At 36.2% G+C, this 19,909-nt stretch overlaps 2 protein-coding genes across 11 annotated transcripts in view; one reads left to right on the plus strand and one right to left on the minus strand.

The window, feature by feature from the left end:
* Nucleotides 1-19,909, plus strand: part of LOC114244850 (guanine nucleotide exchange factor DBS) — a 117,559-nt gene that overhangs the window by 39,930 nt on the left and 57,720 nt on the right. For all 10 annotated transcript variants that reach the window (XR_016323056.1, XR_016323058.1, XR_016323057.1 and 7 more), the window contains exons 2-11: nt 8,507-8,708; nt 9,697-9,787; nt 10,021-10,251; nt 11,877-12,010; nt 12,311-12,430; nt 12,599-12,719; nt 13,947-14,097; nt 14,366-14,520; nt 15,153-15,323; nt 15,896-16,036. Coding sequence is in view for 7 of the 10 variants with exons in the window: in XM_028176764.2 (XP_028032565.2) it covers nt 8,507-8,708; nt 9,697-9,787; nt 10,021-10,251; nt 11,877-12,010; nt 12,311-12,430; nt 12,599-12,719; nt 13,947-14,097; nt 14,366-14,520; nt 15,153-15,323; nt 15,896-16,036 (1,517 nt within the window). In the remaining 3 variants the exon portion in view is untranslated. The remainder of the gene's footprint in view (nt 1-8,506; nt 8,709-9,696; nt 9,788-10,020; nt 10,252-11,876; nt 12,011-12,310; nt 12,431-12,598; nt 12,720-13,946; nt 14,098-14,365; nt 14,521-15,152; nt 15,324-15,895; nt 16,037-19,909) is intronic.
* LOC149502879 (E3 ubiquitin-protein ligase CCNB1IP1-like) lies at nt 12,731-13,760 on the minus strand. Its single transcript, XM_089727241.1, has one exon. It carries the CDS (start codon nt 13,636-13,638, stop codon nt 12,871-12,873), a length of 768 nt encoding a protein of 255 aa, XP_089583367.1. The 5' UTR covers nt 13,639-13,760; the 3' UTR covers nt 12,731-12,870.

Here is a 19,909-nt window from a genome sequence, read left to right on the forward strand (position 1 = left end):
TTCCCTAATACAATCATTTTGTACGAAATTTCTACTCGATCTGAAAACGACGGGCGTACGTACGCATAGATCCTGAAATTCAAAATTGATACATTTTTATCGTTCTTCTAATATAATAGGTACTCGTCACCAACAGAAGCCATTGTTATTGGTAATTTAGTTCCAATTTAGAATTTAGATGGAATCGCAAAGATGAGTTTTTGTGATGACTGTTTTAATTGTTATGGTAATAAACTAAGCAGGTAATAATTGTATACGTAAAACTTTAAAAAGTAATCAGTAACAATAGTGGGAACGTTTTTTGTTTGAATAACTCGTCCAAAAATGAATGCATAATATGTTGTTTGGTATTAGTAATATTAAAGGATGAGATTGTAGGTATGTGGCGGGTAGCCATCATACAACCCAAGATAATTGACAGATGCCTGAATCTCGCTTACAACTGGTGACCCCGACGTGACGTTGTAGGAATATACGTCAAAGGGAAGATCTTCCACCGAGCGGGTGATATTTGCTCGGTAGACCGACGGTCCGAATGTTGTTGTTCAGAACTTGTATATTTGCAAGTTTATCTTGAAAATGTCGTAAGCGAGATTCAGGCATCTGTCAATTATCTTGGGTTGCATGATGGCTACCCGCCTCAGGTAGGCTTAACTCGCGTTTTACGGATCTGTTTACACGCGAACACAAACAAACAATTAGTTACATATTTTACAATATGAAATAAAAAGGAAACAATTTATTAACACGAAGCAATGTAAAGAAATAACGCTCACATAGTTCATATTAGTGGCAAATGTAATGACACAACCGAATTCCACTTAAAGTCGAAGAGAGGGAGCATCGCTATGCACTGTTTTGTGGCACTGGCGTCGGCACCAAGAGTCTTGTTTGTACTCACGAGCATAGAATCTGTCTTAATAAACGTGCTGTAACATAATGGGTAAGGGAATTTTAATTGGCCATAGGACTTAGTGTGAGCGCGGTCATTCGATCATTTGCAAAGTGGAACATCTGCTGTACCTCGGAGACTTTGACTTCATGTTTCAAGGTGGGTGGCGGCTTTACGTATTATAAATTTTGAAAATCATATTCACAAAGCACTGACTTGATTACAGCTCTAGCGATCTTAACGCTTTAGTGAAGCGGTTATTCATGTCATATAAAACAAAACTTAACTGCCACTAGTAAATGCAAATTTAAGTTCTAACTTTCGTTCGGGTGTTCGTGAATCATTTAATAGTTTATTGCGCACGGTTTGTGCCATTTTACACTTTTAGTCGCGAGGTTCGTAAACACCAAATTACCATGCTCCAATAGAAACGTTTGCTGTTTTATATAATAACCTTAAAAATATATTTTTTCCCCTACATTAGATACATTTCAAAGTCTTCATAGAAAACAAAATATAAATTTTAGAAGCAGATAGATAGATATATTTAGTTCAATAGTTTCACGACTACGGAACAATATCGATTCACTCTGTACACAAATTGATATTAGTGATTTTTTTTCTCCAAAAAAATGTATTCGAAAACCGAATATTCTCTTGTTTTAAAACTTTTTTTTTTCTTCATAATATCATCATAGTTCGATAGTATCTAATAGGCGAGTAATTTCAACTTTTAGGAAATATGTATTAGTAACAAACTGTTTCGCCAGTTTTGTGTATTGTCTTAATGGTGGGTAGCATCGTTATTATTATTTGACAAGTAGCCCTTGCACCAGACAAAATTGGTAGACTTATAAATTTGTTACTGTCGCGATTTTTTTTTCATAATTGTAAATAAAAAATAGATCAGCGGCCCTAATTAATTTTGTCAACAATAACGGAGACATTTTGAAATGTAATAGTATCAATGAATTGCTGAGGCCTTCAGACTTCAACAATTGTGACATAATTAATTATTGGACACAATAATTATACACTCATTGTTCTAGGAGAACGGACAAACATTCATTTATGTTACTGCAAAATTGTATATAAATAAAAATAAAGCTGTTAATTAGACTTTTTCTCTATTCATTAGATGAATCATTATTATCCATGTAAGATGAAGACTTTTTGTGGGCTGATGACCCACATTTTTTTTCCGAATTTTTCTTATTCTTTTTTAAAACACCTTTATTACCTTGCATGTCAACATCCATATACTAATCAAACGTAATTTTGATCAAATTTAAAACATCAGATTTACTTGAACATATTAATAATATGCGCACTCATCAAGCACCGATGGCAATACAATCATTTCATTACTCTGGCCTTGACATAGATTTAATTTTTTTCATCGGCTTCATTATTAACCGTATTTTCTGAAACTATATTTATTGTTTTGCCGCGGAACAAACTTCCATTTCGGATTGATTTCAATATAGGAGAATCGTTAGTTGCCAGTTGTTCCAAAAGGAACGTACATACCATTCAAGTTGCTGAAATGAAAATGCTGAGGTGGATGTGCGGCGTGACTAGGCTCGATAAAATCCGCAACGAGTACGTGCGTGGAAGTCTAGGTGTACGGGACATCGCCGACAAGATGCAGGAGAGTAGGCTGAGATGGTATGGTCACGTGAAAAGGAAGCCACCTGACTACGTCGGAAATTTGGCGCTACTGCTCGACCTCCCCGGTCGGAGACCTAGAGGCAGACCCAAGACAAGGTGGAGGGACGTAGTGCTGAAGGACAAGAGAGAATGCAATGTTGCTGACGAGGATGTCGAAGACAGAGCGAAGTGGAGGAGTAAAGTCAGGAAAGCTGACCCACCACCATGTGGGATAAATAGCTGGGAAGAGAGAGAGTTAGTTGCCAGTTGTTCTGAGATTCCTGTCCTCATATTAATTAGAAACAAACCTGACGTAATCCACTTATAAAGGAGTTTCGAGTAGTTTTTACTGGTGGTAGGATCTCTTGTGAGTCCGCACGAGTAGGTACCACCACCCTGCCTATTTCTGCCGTTAATCAATAATCTGCGTTTTGATTTGAAGGACGGGGCAGCCGGTGTAACTATACCTTAGAACTGATATCTCAAGGTAGGTGGCGTATTTGCGTTGTAGATGTCTATGGGCTCCAGTAACCACTTAACACCGGGTGGGCTGTGAACTCGTCCACCCATCTAAGCAATAAAAAAAACCTAGTTATTTTAAAGAAAGAAATCAAAGAAACATTTCAACAAACTTATTTTATAATACGAACACAATTTTGTTTTGAATCTATTAAGTATAATAACAATTGTGAAATCTGACATAGCAAAGAGCAACACGGTTATCGAAAGCAATAAGATATGTGTATGTTCTTCCGGTATTAAATGCACTAATCACAGAATTATAGTTCCCTGGATATGCTTTAAAATAAATGTAAACTAACAATACAATATCATTATAATATTTCTCGCTTAAAAAAAGAAGAGGTAGCACTGTATAGTGAAGAGTATACTACTATATTTACTGAAAAATTTATTTTTGTATTTTGCGGCAACATAAAATCGATCTAATTCATGCTATCATTTAATTTTGATGCTGGTTGGAAAAAATATCTCACACTTTGGTTCCGTAGGTGTCATATTTAAAATTTAAGGTCACGTAGGAAGTCACTGACACATCAAGGAGGAATTAAACGACGTCATACATCAAAATTCATTAACGTTGTGTAGGGTGCCGAGCTTACCAATGAAGTGTACATACATTACTTTATTAGATGCATACAGTGCGCTTTTAAAAACAATAGACGACTGGGGTACAAAAGTAAAGTCATCATCAAATACAAACTTATCTGCAGATCGGCAAAAGCATTGCAAGTAAGAGGATGTTATCGGTATTTACAATAAAGTGCGCTAAGTGCATTTCTTTTTGTTTTTTTTTTTGGACAGCCACGAGATCAGTGCTCTTTCCACAAGACTTGCTCTGCAGCGAACCATGCAATGACAGCTGTACTTGCCGGATAACAGTTATGCACATACCATACTGTTGGTTTCAATATTCCTTCATCAGTCGCGTTTCCGAGTCGTGGCATTTCACTAACTAAAATGTTTGGTCTGACTGAATTAACAAAAATTAAAAAATAAAGTAGATTTTCATCTGAATCAATTGAATAAAATGTGCTACTTTAAATTATATTGGATTTAAAAAAAACTTCTACTATTGCTTGATAAATAATCAAAGTTTTGAAAAAAAATTTAGATATTCGTAAGTAAGTCATTCCCATAGAAGTGTTGAAATCGTTACGAAAAAATGTTGCAAAGAAGATATACGAGTATGTGTATACGAACAGCAGTGACAAACGTGAGTTTTAAGATTGTTAGATGGTTCAATAAAAGCTGGCGAGATAAACACCAGCAAAAAAAGAACCTGTCTATGGACTATAGTCACACAGATGAAGTTTACCATCAATATGAAGGCGAGAAGAGGCAGTAATTGAAACGTTTCGTCCTAACCAAATCTAACCGAAGACGGAAAAATAAGCTTGCCCCAAAATTTGCGTCAGACACTTATGGTCCCTAGCAGAACGTATTCAACGATTTATAGTAACAGTTGGCTATTTAGACGCTTCGCACCGATCAAGGAGCAGCTATTATTAATGGTAAATTAACTCGTGCAGAAGGCGAAGATATCGAAAACATCTATTGACGAAGTGATGGTCCAAATGGCTACTTAATAGATTTTTATTTACTTCGTTGTCTGCACTTGGATTTTCATCTCATTATATCATTTATTATTGTGCCTAAAATACTTTTGAAAAACGAAGCTCACCCCAATTTGTGTAACAACACCTACCTAATAGTGCTTGCTCTGCAAAGAAACGTGATAAAGGTTCAAGTACAGATGAGATGCGATACCGACGAGCATGTTTCCCTGCCCCAAAATTTTCGTCTACCCAACAACTTCCCATTAAAGTTTAAACGCATTCAATATTACTAACAGTGGTTGGTTTCGTAACGACAATAAATAAAGCACAAGGTCAACATTGGACACCGCGGCCGTAGACCTCTTCACCAACTGCTTCTTGCATGGCAAATTGTAAGTAGCTCTTTCACGCATTAGTGAAGCCAACAATCTGTTTGTGAATGCGCCAGTTAAAGTTACCAATAAAATTATTTACAAGGAGGCTCTCTGTATAATTCAATAAAATTATCATCATCATCATCATCATAGTCGATTACTCTTGGTAGAGCAGTCGTGATCATGTGGAATCCTGGTTTATTAAAACCTTGACAGCTGTAAATAATCAAATCATACTCATATTATATTTCTCTTTAGTATCCCACTATTTTTCCTCTTTTTACATTTGCTATTTTACGAAGATTTTGAATTAAGACATAATTTTAATTCTCATCGAAGCTACGCCGACACTGCGAGCGATGTGGTAGCTAATTAACAAATTAATATGAATCTATAAGGGTTTTAGTTACTGTTGTACCAAATTACGAATGAACTATAAACTAACAAAACGAATAACACGAAATTTGATTAAATTGACTCTTTAAATGTGATTATAATTATTCGTATTATTTATTTTTAATGGCATTTTATGGTCGCTGTATCCAAAAAGGAATAATGAATGTACTACCTTAAGTTAAACGGGAAACAATACTCACTTGCCAAGCTGCGCAATACGTACATACATATGTGTTTCGTTTTGATAATTGAATATTTCGTTAACCCGCAAACAACAAAAGCCGTACTTATGTTGCTCGTATTCCAAACGTCGTAAATCGCAAAATCGAAAATAATAAAACCAGATTAAAACATAAACGGAGATTTAATCAATGGGGACTCGCGCAAGTCCTAAGTAAGCATTTAGTTTATGTTGCTTCGTTAATATGTTTTGATATTTTCAAATTATCGAGAACTGTATTATTAAATTAAGACATAAATGAAATTAACTATATTCAGATACCGTGATTTTTAAAATGAAATATCAAAGTCCTTTAATCTAAAAATTGCTACATTGTCATCTTTGTTCAAATAAATAAGTGCATATTTATTATAAAAGGAAATAAATGCTCAGATTACCTTCAATTTCAAATTGATCTATCTATACTTAATATTATAAAGAGGAAAGATTTGTTTGTTTGTTTGTATTGAATAGGCTCCGAAACTACTGAACCGATTTGAAAAATTCTTTCACTGTTTGTAAGCTACACTATTCCCGAGTGACATAGGATGTAATATTTTTTGAAAAAAAATTGGTATCCTTACTAAAACTCCAATAATGTAACCCAAGGTGTAAAAAAATTACCTAAAATATTGTTTACATCGCGTGCCCTGCGAAAACTATACAGCATATGTCTAACTATTGTAGTTATGCCGCAATAAGTGATCTTTTATTTAAAAAAATAAAACAACGTCAAATATCGTTGAAATTTTTGTTAAAGACACGAGCGGAGCCGGAGCTGGCCGCTAGTGTTAAATAAAGACCAAATAAAACCATATCTTTGTGGTTTATATTCAATTGAACAAGCCGTGATTACAAAATTATTTTGAACAACGTTCATTGTCCCACGCTAATAGCATTTCATACTTTGTTCTCAACTCCCTTTGTTCTGTTTTCGTACGACTAATTTATTTATACTGTGTTCGTTTACACCAAATTATCCGTATCGGACCGAAACTGTTCTTGGACCGTCCATTATCTTGACCTTTACAAAAGTAAGTGATTGACCTTAATTTCGGGATTAAATTACCGATTTCTAAATTTATTGTGTTAACATTTTCTACATCTAGTCTTCAGATTGCTTCGTTTTTACTGGCGTTATGAGCTCGCACCGATATATATATATTCTTTTTTTTAATTGCTTAGATGGGTGGACGAGCTCACAGCCCACCTGGTGTTAAGTGGTTACTGGAGCCCATGGACATCTACAACGTAAATGGGCCACCCACCTTGAGATATAAGTTCTAAGATCTCAGTATAGTTACAGCGGCTGCCCCACCCTTCAAACCGAAACGCATTACTGCTTCACGGCAGAAATAGGCAGGGCGGTGGTACCTACCCGCGCTGGTGGTACCTACCTATATCATAGTCCTGCTCAATTCTGCCGCCAATATTATCCTCCTCCTTGCGTCGTATTCCTCATTGCTGAGGGTCGTGACCACCTTTTTGTATCACCTTCGCACGGACGATCTTTCTCCATCCATTCTTGTCTCTGGCGGAGTGGAGGGCGTTGTGAAACGTGGAATCAAGAGCGGTGCGGATCTGGTCGGACCAACGTATTGGGCTGCGCCCCCGAGGTCTTTTCCCATCTACCTTACCAGTCACGATGAGCCTTTCGAGATTGCTACCATCCTTCCCTGCAATGTGACCGAAGTATAGTAAGACAATATTATCAAATTGTATAAAATCACATCTTGATTTTTATTATTCCCTGAAACAATTTTTCCGAATAATTTTATAATTTGTGTGCGTGAAAACCTCGTGAGTGCTTACTGCTCGTGTCTTCGCATTTTGAGAACTACATACCTACATAGATATGGTTTATCGTTATTATAAAACATTATTACTATGAAAAATCTCACATTTTATAACATGAAATCGATGTTTTGTATCAACATAATACATAATAATGTTATCAGCATTTAACGTTCTTAGACCTCATGTATTTCTGAAGCTACTAAATGGAGAGCGGCCCGAATCGTACGATCTTTCTCAAGTCGAGTTTCTACATAAACAATTTAACCTAAATTATCTCTCTTCGCTGAATTAAACTAAATAAATGAAGCTAGCTTTCTAAATTGTAATAATATAATCGAAGTTCACCCTAAGTATCTGAAGTTATATTTATTATTATTTTTTTAATAAAAGAAATATAAATCCATTGATAGTAACCCAGGTTAGGTGGTTAGTACTTCTGACTACTGTACCACCGGCTACTGAATCGATTCTCGGTCGGAATCGATACATTTTTGAAGATATTTAATATTTTGGTTCTATGTTATCCGTGAATTATCTATATATTTCCGGTTCAATCCTAATTTGGGGCCGTTAATTGTGTTACATTTATCATATTTTATTAAAAACAAAAATGAGATTCACTATAGTTCGCTTCAAGTCTAATCTATTATAGGACGTCTGCCGTTTATAGACTGTATTGAAACATGTGTGGAGACGATTTGGAATGAAGTATAAACGAGTGAACTTGTCTCGTTAGCGCAGCTGCCAATTGGCTCCCGTCGAGAGCTTAGTTAGAACATTTCAGTCGTTCATTTAAATTTCTTTTTATTCCATTTCCTTCAATTGTCATGACAAGATTATATTTCGTGTTCAAATTTTCAAATAGGTTATCTTACGTTGTAAATGGATTTTAGCAGTTAATTCAGATAGGTGTAATTTACTCCTTTTAAAGATTAATCTCGAAATTTTTCATTGACGTTGTCCATGACCACGAAAATCTTAAACAACATAATGAAAATAATAAACATGAGATTATAAAGTTGATGACTGCTAGAAGCGGGGACACAGGATTATTTCACCGCAGAAAGTGGTATAACTTAAAACTTGTTTTTGTCTATAGAAGCGGAGTGTGATGGCTGCGGCAGCGAAGGTGACGAAGCTCGCAATGTGGGAGAGCTTTTACTGCCACAATACGCGCTGGCCACCGGAGGACTGGCCAAAGACCACCGTCCCCTCATCACCTTCCCGGACAACAATAACTTTCATCTCATCACCGCCTCCGAGTACCGAAGACTGTTGCTCTACCTCACCTCTGTGCCTTCGTGAGTATTACAATAATGAATGAGTGTACATAATAATATATGTATTCACAATAACTTTTAACCCACTGACTCCCAAGTAGGTAACCGCTAACCTACGTGAGGCAACTAATTATGTCGATTTTGTTACTGATCGGAACATCTAGTAGAATCTGGGAAAGACGAATCCGAAGATACTGAAAATTAATCTATTTCTAATAAATCTAAAATATTAAACATATTTAAAAGGAAAGAAGGCAAAGTTTGGCATTCCAGGCGCTTATTAACAGTAATCGAAGTAATCACTTCAGTGCGCCACGTGGGGCACAGTTGACCTACAAGGCAGTCAAAGGGTTAACACTAACCCATGCATCAGCCCGCTGAGTTTCTCGCCGAATCTTCTCAGTGCGTCGCGATTCCGATCCGTAAGCAGATTCATTCGCGAAGCAATTGCTCTTGAGTTGTTAGGTCTTCTTCGGAGGCGCTCAGGCAGCTGTTAGCAAATCCCACCCCTCCTGGCTGAGCCTCTGCACGCCCACCTGTCCTGGTGAAACTGAAAAGGCCTCCGGGCTTAAAAAGGGTTAACAACTAACCATCTCCGTTTCAAAGCAAATTTTAATTTTGTAATTAAACAATAATGATAACTAATTTTTATATCACAATCGTATTTTAATGTTATCGTATGGCTCCGATACTTCTCATCCGGTGGGCCGTAAAGTCCCTTTACTCTTTTGCGACAGTCAATTAATAAGTAAGACGCATTACTTGCATTTTTTAAAACATAAAAGGTTATTAATTTTTTCATTACACAATTTACATTTACTAGTAACCTCGTCCGATTTACGCCGTGCCGTATAATTATCACTTTTTATAACTAATATTACGTTTAATTGTTATCGTTCGCAAAATATATCTCGAAGTTATTAAAGCAGTCTACTGACTATTCCAATTCAAGTACAGATTCCTTGAAAACACGACAACGATTGCTCAAAAATTTTCATTTCATTTCCAGGATACTAGAAGCAGATATGGGCTTCCACATTATAGTGGACAGAAGAAAGGACAGATGGAATTCTGTAAAAACAGTATTACTTAGGATCTCAGTGAGTTGAACCTTCATTCACCTGATTTTAATAAACACAAAGTCAATATCAGATTTTGATAAATTTAATAAGGCTACTTATATTTAATTAATTAATTACAAATGAATCACAAATTTAGGTCAATATGATTTGATATTTATTGATTCGGTTAATATACCGTTATCTTAACGTTATTCAAATTTAGATTCATATATTTATGTCATCGATGTATGTAATAAATAATTCTTAAACAGGAATTCTTCCCTGGTATAATCCACGCGGTTTACGTTCTTCGCCCGTCAAGTTTCCTGCAGAAAGCGCTGTCCGAGGTCAGCAGCAAACTGTTTAAAGAGGAATTCAGGTTCAAAGTGCTAGTGTGCTCCACGGTCGATGAACTCTACGAGCACTTCGAAAGGTCTCAGCTGACTCCTGACCTCGGCGGAGAGTTACAATATTCACATTCTGAATGGATACAGCAGCGAATAGTAAGTGTCTTCAAAAATATTTCATGCTTCACAAAGTTATGGGGACTGGATGAATTAATTAATGATCGGTAGTTTAAAATTAGAAATCGTCTTCGCAATACTCTTCAATAAGTTAAAGAAGAGGTACTTGAATGAGAGTTCACAGAGAGAGAGCACAGAAAAGATCTGTGAATAAAAAACTGACATTAATCGAATATTATTAATAATCCATAGAATAAATTAACAAAATACACACTATGGGGAAACTTTCCGGTAATACAAACCATTTTTGTTATTTTTCGCCATCTGTTGACGATAATGTGAATTAAGCAAATGCTGAATCGCGCTATCGAAAATGTTTCATCAGAGTTTAAGTATTCAAACATACAAGTCTAATCCGGTAGTGTATTCATTATTCAATGATGTCAATCCTTGCGCACTGAATTAAGTGTAGAAAAATGGGATATTTCTTAATGTCGATCGCATTAATGAAATTCTGAGAATGATGAATTATACTACTGTATCTTACGAACAATTATAATTAAAATATTCAATTTTAATATCCGATCAGATCAACAAAGTCTAAAATTTAAAATCATTTCTTTTAATTTGGGTGTAATTAGACATTAAACTTAACATACGAGTATTTATTGAATATCAAAATTCAAAATAAATTCTACCTCCGTCTCAAAATAACCGACAAAACAAATTCAGCGGATTGTTTTTATTGCCCTTGTAGGCAGACGAGCATACGACCCACCTGATGGTTTTATATTTTTATTTTTTATTTCTTAGATAGGCGGACGAGCTCACAGCCCATCTGGTGTTAAGTGGTTACTGGAGCCCATAGACATCTACAACGTAAATGCGCCACCCCCCTTGAGATAGTAGTTCTTAGGTCTCATAGTTACAACGGCTGCCCCACCCTTCAAACCGAAACGCATTACTGCTTCACGGCAGAAATGGTGAGTGGTTACCGTCGCTCATGGACATCAGCAATGCCAGGGGCAGAGCCAAGCCGCTGTCTACCGAGAGCTGCTGCCTGCTTTCCGTTATACACTCATACCTGTTTAGTTAGCTTATGCTAGGAGACAATGACTTCGAGCACAGCATCGTCCAATTCGTCTACCGTATCATTTTGTTATTTCAACATCCATTGACGTGAACAGAGAAACTCCCAATCCAGTTCCTGTTAAACTGTTATAGACCCCATAAATATCATGTAATGTGCTTCGCATGTCAGTACCCGCGTTGAGCCATGGTGTCAAGTTTGAACTGCATTGGAATAACGTCTACCCTTCCCTAAGATTCGACGTGGATGTTTTTATCCATTGTAGGCAGATGAGCATACGGCTCACCTGATAATGGGTTGTCTCCGTTGAAAGTGGGCGTCAGGCAATGTCAGGGGCACAAGCGCTGTCTCCTGCTTACCAATCTCCGCTAAAACCTCGTTTGAAGAAGAACATGTCATAGCTTAAAGCAATACTTGCTTTGCGCTTCAAATAGTCTTAACGTCCGTGAGCACTAATGACCAACCATGTCACATTGCGTACAAACACATTCGTACTACGTGTCTTGAACCTTCGAGCTTAAATCAATATTTATAACTCCTACAATGATATGTTTGATTACGTCTCGTTATACAGGCTTTAGAGAAATTTTCGACGCTTATGAAAGAGACGTCGACGAAGCTGGACGATTTCATGCACGAGATAGTCGACTGCGACATGGGAAACGAACCCACACAAACCAAAGAATTATTAGACTGTCAGGGAACTAGGTAATTAATACGGTATATACTTTTAATTATCAGATATGAAGACTCAATTTGACAAATCACATATTTTCCTTCATAATCTCTGTCGAAGTTACTCGGTTTTTATATTATTTTGCAGCAGATTTAAAACGAAAGCCATGATATTACACGATTTTGTAAGTTAATGCTGTAGTATTTTTTCTAAATAAAACACAGAGCTAGAATTTATATCTTAATAGCCCACAAGTACGTCTTGAAACTATTTTGAAAAGTTTATGTTCATAATTAGGATTTTTATTAAGTACCTATTATTCATAATTTCAGGTATAAAGCTTTAAAATCTGAATTATCAATAGCAACAACACAAGGAGAAGATTTATTAACACAAGTGCGGAAGCCGAATCTTACGTACAACATTATAAGTCATGTAGCTGCCGTCGAAAGGTAAAATTAATTAACTTAATTTTCATTGTGTTGTTTGTCAAATAAAGTTAAAGTCTAGTATATAACTTTACAATATGATTGTACTTTGACATGCTTCTGTAGCAAACAATCCTAAAGTCGATCGTTTTTCAGCTAATATCATTATAAGGTTTATTAATTTCATTTCAGGTTACTGGTACAACTGGAAGAGACAGAGAAGCAGTTTGATAATTTCTGGCAGAAGCATTCCACAAAACTCAATCACTGGTTGAAGTTTAGAACGTTTTTATTGAATTTCAAACAGATGCAGGTAAACTTATTCTTGCTACGTTTAGTTTACAAATAATAATACACGTTTTTTAAAATACACTTGGGTTTTACGTAAGTAATCAAAGCGAACATTTGATTAAACCGTAAAGTTTAATATCGTGATATTTATTATCGCGACCATAATACAAATGCTAAGAAATTATAGGCCTGAACTGAAAGTCGTTGGTTGGTTTTTTTCTGTGACGAAAGTCGAACATAGGGGTTTTTGGGGAGCATATTCGACGAGACTCATTCGCTTCCGTATTGGGTCTAAAAACAAATGCTTCCGACGCTGCTCTATTCCCAACAAGATCAGAAATGTCCATGCACTTTTCTTGATTACTTGCCCCTTCAAATTGACCTAGGTGTATGTCTTTTCGTTTGTGAGCGTCGAGCTGAAATTGTAATTTCTGAATTTTCCTAGTCTTTTCTTCTAAGCGAGCCGTTAAATCTTCCGCTTGTTTCCTCTTTTTATTATATTCCGATTGCATAGAAGTTAGTTTTCTTTTACATGTTTCTAGTTCCGCTTTTAATTTTTGCAAATTCAACGTGTTGATTTCTTCCATGCATTGCAGTTTTTCTCTCGTATGTTTTGCGACATTCTCTTGATATAGCGTTTCTTGTTCCACTTGATACGACCAAAACGACATTGCTCTCATTGCTATATCCATTATGATGTCTGGCTTCATACCAGCTAAAACTATAGACTTGAAAGTTTCACTGGGCTTCAGGTCCGCCTGTATAACATCAAACTTATCTCTCAATTCGGTTCCACACGCCGGGCAGGTTAGTGAGTTATCTGCATTCCTTTTGAATTCTTTCTTTCCGTGCTCAACGCAAAAAGCATGTGAACACGTCGTTATCCATGCTTGATTCGGCAACGTTTTTCTGCATTTACGGAAATTACAAATCATATCCATTTTGCCTACACAAACGAATGACAGATCAACATTATTTTGAGGTTATGTTTTGTCATTGACACAAAGCTGAATATCTAAGTCTGAGGTTATATTTAACATTATATGTAGTATCTGTGGCGTATATACTGCATAAATACTTTTTAAATCAATGACATAATTATTATATCACATATCTTTGACATTAACGTCTTTTGAAATTATTGAAACTTCTATGCACGGTCTTATTCTAATAAATGAATAAAAATAAATTGTAAAATATAAACATAGAAAAAATGATGTAGTTGAAAAAAAATATATGTTTTGCACAGGCAACTTTAGATCATCATCTAAAAGCAGCGTGTGACATGACCGAAGTGGGAGAAACAGCCAGTAGAGTGGAAAGTCTCATTCAGGAAGCGCACAACTTTGAGAAATTATGCAACTGTGATCTTGATACTGCATCTTCAGTGATCGATGATGGTAAACTGTTATACTAAATTGTAAAATTTAATTTTATTATTTGAACAAAGATCACGATCAACATAGAAAGTATACCTACCTACTCAAGTATTTAAATCGTCGTTTATTCATTTGCTTACTTTTATTATTTTTAGGCAAAGGAATCCCAATTCGTAAAACCTTTAATTTTAGAAAATTATAAATTTAAATAGCTATTTTAATCCACAGCAAATAGTCCTGCAAATTGAACGTGTCACTTTTTATTTACTTTTTATTTCTTTTGTTTTAGGTGATAAACTAATGCAAGATCCGCTAAGTTCTGTCGATCATATAGAATCAAAATGCGAAGAACTAAGACGTACAAGCGCCCTGCTTATCGACAAGATACAAAAACGAAATTTACTACTCACGAAAGCTAGAGAACTAATGGATAGGATAGATAAGGTACGATCCAAAAATATCTCATACCAAAAGGGATTTTGTTATTGCAAATTGATTAAAATAATAAATACAAATTCAAAGTTAAACTCAAAATAAATAAATAAATTCAAAAGGAAGAATAAATTAAAGGACTATTATGCGAAGTGAATCACCTATAATAACACTAGTTCAAGAAATTTTTTTTATTGCCCGAGCAGACAGACGAGCATTCGGCCCACCTGATGGTAAGTGGTTACCGTCGCTCATGAACGTCAGCAATGCCAGGGGCAGAGCCAAGCCGCTGCCTACCTCTATAATATAAGAATCTTGTCTAATGCATTGTTTGTACATAAAGTTTAAAAGGTAATTTATAAAAAATTCATTTATTGTTCAATTACGGTTTCACCTTGATCTACGAATGTTCGATGATATATACGTATTATTTGGAAGAAACAGTTTTTTTTTATTGCTTAGGTGAGTGGACGAGCTCACAGCGCACCTGGTGTTAAGCGGTTACTGGAGCCCATGACATCTACAACGTAAATGCGCCACACATTTTAATTGAGAGAATAAATCTTGTTGAATAAAATAAAACAAAAAAATAAATATAGATATTTATTCTGCAGTGAAATATAACAGATTTTTTGTGTATCCAGGCGAACGAATGGTGTGCAACTGGAGTAGAGCTGTTAGCCGGAGAAGGAGGTCTGCTGGCCGTAGACAAGCTGCTGGAAGACGCTCAGTCCTTCGGGCTGACAGCACCTGAACAGTTCCGAGACATGCTTATGCAGTCCGCCACCCAGGAAACAAGAGCTTTGGTCACTCAAGTATGTTCTGTAACTGATTAAGTAAAATTAAATTCCGTTTACTTTACAGACAGCTTGCATGAATTATAAAAGAGTTAGCTATTAACGAATATGATCCTCGGCATTTGAGACCTAAGCAAAACTGGTTTTGCTTAGTGCGAAAAATTGTATTGGAACAGATTTGTGGGTAGTTTTGTCTTATTTATTTTTTTGTTGTATCGTTCTCTCAACTATACATTTTAAATTGTTAAATTTAATTTCCTATTACCAATCCATTATGCTAGCAAGAAAACATTTACTCCTTTGTTTTTCTATTAATTTCAGATAAAATTGCCCGATTAGCTTGGTATTGCTTGCCAATTCTGTGACACTAGCCAGAATGATAATGTCAGCAATTTGCTCTTTTTATTTATTTATTTTTTATTGCTTAGATGGGTGGACGAGCTCACAGCCCACCTGATGTTAAGTGGTTACCGGAGCCCATAGACATATGCAACGTAAATGCCGCCACCCACATTGAGACATGAAGTTGTAAGGTCTCATTTTTAACTGTACAACGGCTGCATTAACGAGGTTGATATTCTCACGTGCAGGTAGCACAGAGAGTCGAGGACGTATGGTTGATGGTGTCAGTGAAACGAGCTTCACTGCAACGCGCGGCCGCTAGACCAGCTCGCCCCGTGCAGTCCGTGCCTCCTCAGAGCGCTGCCCTACCAACTCCGGCTAATCAACAGGTAAGTGATGATAAATCTATGTTAACCAGCACTATGCCAGCGTATGATCGGGTATTGTATACGACCTTAGTCAGTTACAGATGCCGTATCTTTAGAATTATAGAGACCCTATTCGAAAATTTTCGAAAAAAAATTGAAAGAAAAAATGGACTTAGAACGACCCTTTTTAGGGACTCTTAATAATCAAAGGACCAAAACTAGCTTATAATGGGACAAACTTATCCATCTGTCTCTTTCACTTTGTCCCCTTCCTGTATGCCTTTTCGCTTTCAAATCTTTATTCGATGTTTTAAAAAAAAAAAACACATTTTTTGGGTTCGATCTCGATAAGTCTAAAGGTGAAATGTGTTCTGTTACAACTGTGTTCAGGGTTTAAGATATTTTGTAAAATCTTCTTAAAACGGCACACGCACAGTCTTTTAAACACGCTTTTTAGGTTGACCTTACTACTCTACCTTTGTAATGGAATCATTCAACGTAATTTTCATCAACATCAAGACGTCTGAGTAGCTTGAAAACTTTGATAATTTCGCGGTAGGCAGCGGTTTGGCTCTACCCCTGGCATTGCTCAAGTCCATGGCAACGGTAACCACTCACCATCAGGTGGGTCGTATGCTCGTCTGCCTACAAGGGCAAAATAAGAAAAACTGGCACAGGTAGTAAAGACCGATGTCTTTACAATAATTTTATTGCCTTGGCCTAATATCCTGATACATAATAGGGTTTTATTGCTTGGAGTTTTCGGCCCATCTGGTTTTATGTGGTTACCGAAGCCTATACACATCAACAACGTTAATACCAACACCCACTTTGAGATATGAGTTCTACGTCTCAGTTTGTACGTACAGTACAGTGATTGCTCCACCCTTAAAAACGGAAACGCATTACTGCTTCACTGCAGAAATAGGCAGGGTGGTGGTACCTACTTAAACGGACTGAAAATATGACCTAGCAACAGGAAGTAAGCCTATTAATACAATAATAAGATCGTCCGAATTGATTGAGGCCACTGAATACCTTAATCAGTGCCTGTGAAATCGCCCTATAAGCCATATATGATGTGTTTTTTGTATACATATAAAGTATTTTTAAATATTTTTTCAAGAAAGCAATGCCCTATCACTGCACTTTCTACCAACCTTGATTGACCGGTAGAGAATGCATTAGGCATGCATTCCGCCACTGTACTTTTGTACATAAACTTAATTAAAATATTTGTATAAATAATAATTTTGGTTCGTTCTTGGAGCTTTGTAAGACACAAAGACCGCCTTGTATTTTTTATTTATTTTTAACCCCAGAAAGGCAGAAGTTTGCAATCATTACAAAAAGAAACGAGTCGTTGGCTCGTCATAACAGTAATCTTAATAATGAGCATAGTGTAATGACATCTCGATTTGTTCGTTTCACTTTAAGAAATGTATACAATTACAGCGAACTCTCTTAGCATTTAGTTAAACGACGGCTTCATTAGTAAGTAATCTTTGTGATAATTCACTTTAGAAATTTAACTTTAATTACAGCAAACGGAAAGAAGTCGAGTGATGTTACTTTATGTTTAATAGTTTGGCATCGTAAGGTTCGACATCGTGTTTATTTGATTTTCAAAACGGGACGTATCGTACAAAACTTATTTAAATTGAAAGAGAACAAATTGTATTAATAATTTTATTATGAGCTCTGGAAATATATGAATAATATTTACGTATTATTTTTAGCTGTCGCAACTAAAAGGTTATTCTTAAAAACATTACCCTATTGAATACCTACCACTACCTACTAATGCCTACCCTATTGAAGACCCTTGGGGATAGTAATTTGTTAAAAACAATATTGGTTATCGGTTGTATGATTCTACTAGGCTCATTTTCGACATGAATACAATGAGCGTCTTGACTCTTGAGCCATGAAGACTGCTAAGATCGTTTGTATTAATAGTAGGTACTTTTCTGTACTCTAATATCTAACATTTCTGTTATAATTTTACAAAAGTACAGACCCGTATAGGTTATAGACAGAAATTTCAATTGTACCAGTTTCGTAGTAATGGTACCGCTGTAACATTCTAGAAAGTGCGCGCACGCAACCATAGGTCATTCGTCGTGCACATAGGGCAGCTATCGTTCCAAACATATATCGTAAATATTCAATTCCTTACATCCAAAAATCTATACATCCATAACAATAATAATAAGAATTCGTAATTAGATTAATAAGTAATTAATTAATTAATAAGTAAGATAAGTTAATTTACTGGTGGTAGGACCTCTTGTGAGTCCGCACGGGTAGGTACCACCGCCCCGCCTATTTATGCCGTGAAGCAGTAATGCGTTTCGGTTTGAAGGGTGGGGCAGCCGTTGTAACTATACTGAGACCTTAGAACTATATCTCAAGGTGTGTGGCGCATTTACGTTGTAGATGTCTATGGGCTCCAGTAACCACTTAACACCAGGTGGGCTGTGAGCTCGTCCACACATCTAAGCAATAAAAAAAAAAAAGATGCAAATCCGTTAATGCTTTTAGTTATTAATGCAAAAAAAATTAACCTTGTAACAACCTTCGTTGTATAATTTATTTATTTGACTCGTAATATGCAAAAATAACTGGACTAATTTATGGCATACATTGAGAGACATGCTCTTGGAGCCATGTTAATTTTGGTCATACCTGATCCGGTGGACCGAATGGTAAACAGTCGACGTCGCCCTAAACATGACATTACGGATCCTTCTGATCCATTAACGGTGCTTTTAGGTACCTCAAGCACCGGTCACCGTTCTCGCCGAACCCGTCGCTTGCAATGAAGGGCTCGACGAGCAAATTAACCCACAGACACAGCCTACTGAGTTTCTCGCCAGGTTTTTTTCTCAATGGGTCGAGTTTCCGATCCAGTGGTAGATTCTGCGAAGCACTGCTCTTGCTAGGGGCCAGTGTTAGCAACACTCCCGGTTTGAGCTCCGTGAGCTCACCTACACGTCAAGGAGAAGCTGAAATAGCCTCTACAGGCTATCAGCATAGGTAGGGAAAAAAAAGTTAATTTTACCGAAGCATATAAAAACCTCTAAGTGAATGCGACGGCTGTTGAAATACGATATCAGTCCCAATTGCATTGGAATAAAAGGCATCCGCCAATACAGCATGCAAGTTTTAAGCTTACAAAAGAGCCATATTTTTAGTCTATTTTGAACATGCTTAAAGCCGATTGCGAATACAAAATATGATACATTAAACTAGCAGAACCCGCAGAGATTCATTCTTTCAAGCGCCGAAATATCCTAAAGTAATTAAATAAAAAAAGTAGCGGTAGGATTCCTTTAAATACCTAATAGTGATAGTATTACTCTTGAAGTCGGTTTTAAATTTTTCAATCTTTTTTTATTCTAAATATTAACATCCTCTAACATATTATTCGCTGATATGGAAATCTACGCCCAGGTGAAAACATCATCCTGTATGTTTGTCCATATTTCCTCTACGGTTATATACAGTGTGTAGTTTAGTAATAGTTGTACGAGTCTCTTTCTATAATGTTTACCAATACAAAAAACAAAACAATGTGTAATAATTTCTAAGCTATATAATGTTTTTTAATAACACGCCAGCGCCAGTTTCAATATATTATATTCGTACAATATGCATAAGGTGAATGTTTAATACAGTATCTTCAGAGTAGTGTCACTTGTAAGTAAACTAAAGTAAAAAAGCCGTCGGTCAAAACAATGTACTTCCGTGGTCTGACACTTTCCGATACACATAATGTTATGGTATTGGACAGTGAAAGTGATTTTGAAAACATAACTGCACCATGTGACCAGTATGGGGCTCTGGCGCAATATCCGTGAAAACATGATTGGATTATGGTCCGTTGACGTA

Source organism: Bombyx mandarina, chromosome 05 (genome assembly GCF_030267445.1).
Source record: "Bombyx mandarina strain Sakado chromosome 05, ASM3026744v2".
NCBI lineage: Eukaryota > Metazoa > Arthropoda > Insecta > Lepidoptera > Bombycidae > Bombyx > Bombyx mandarina.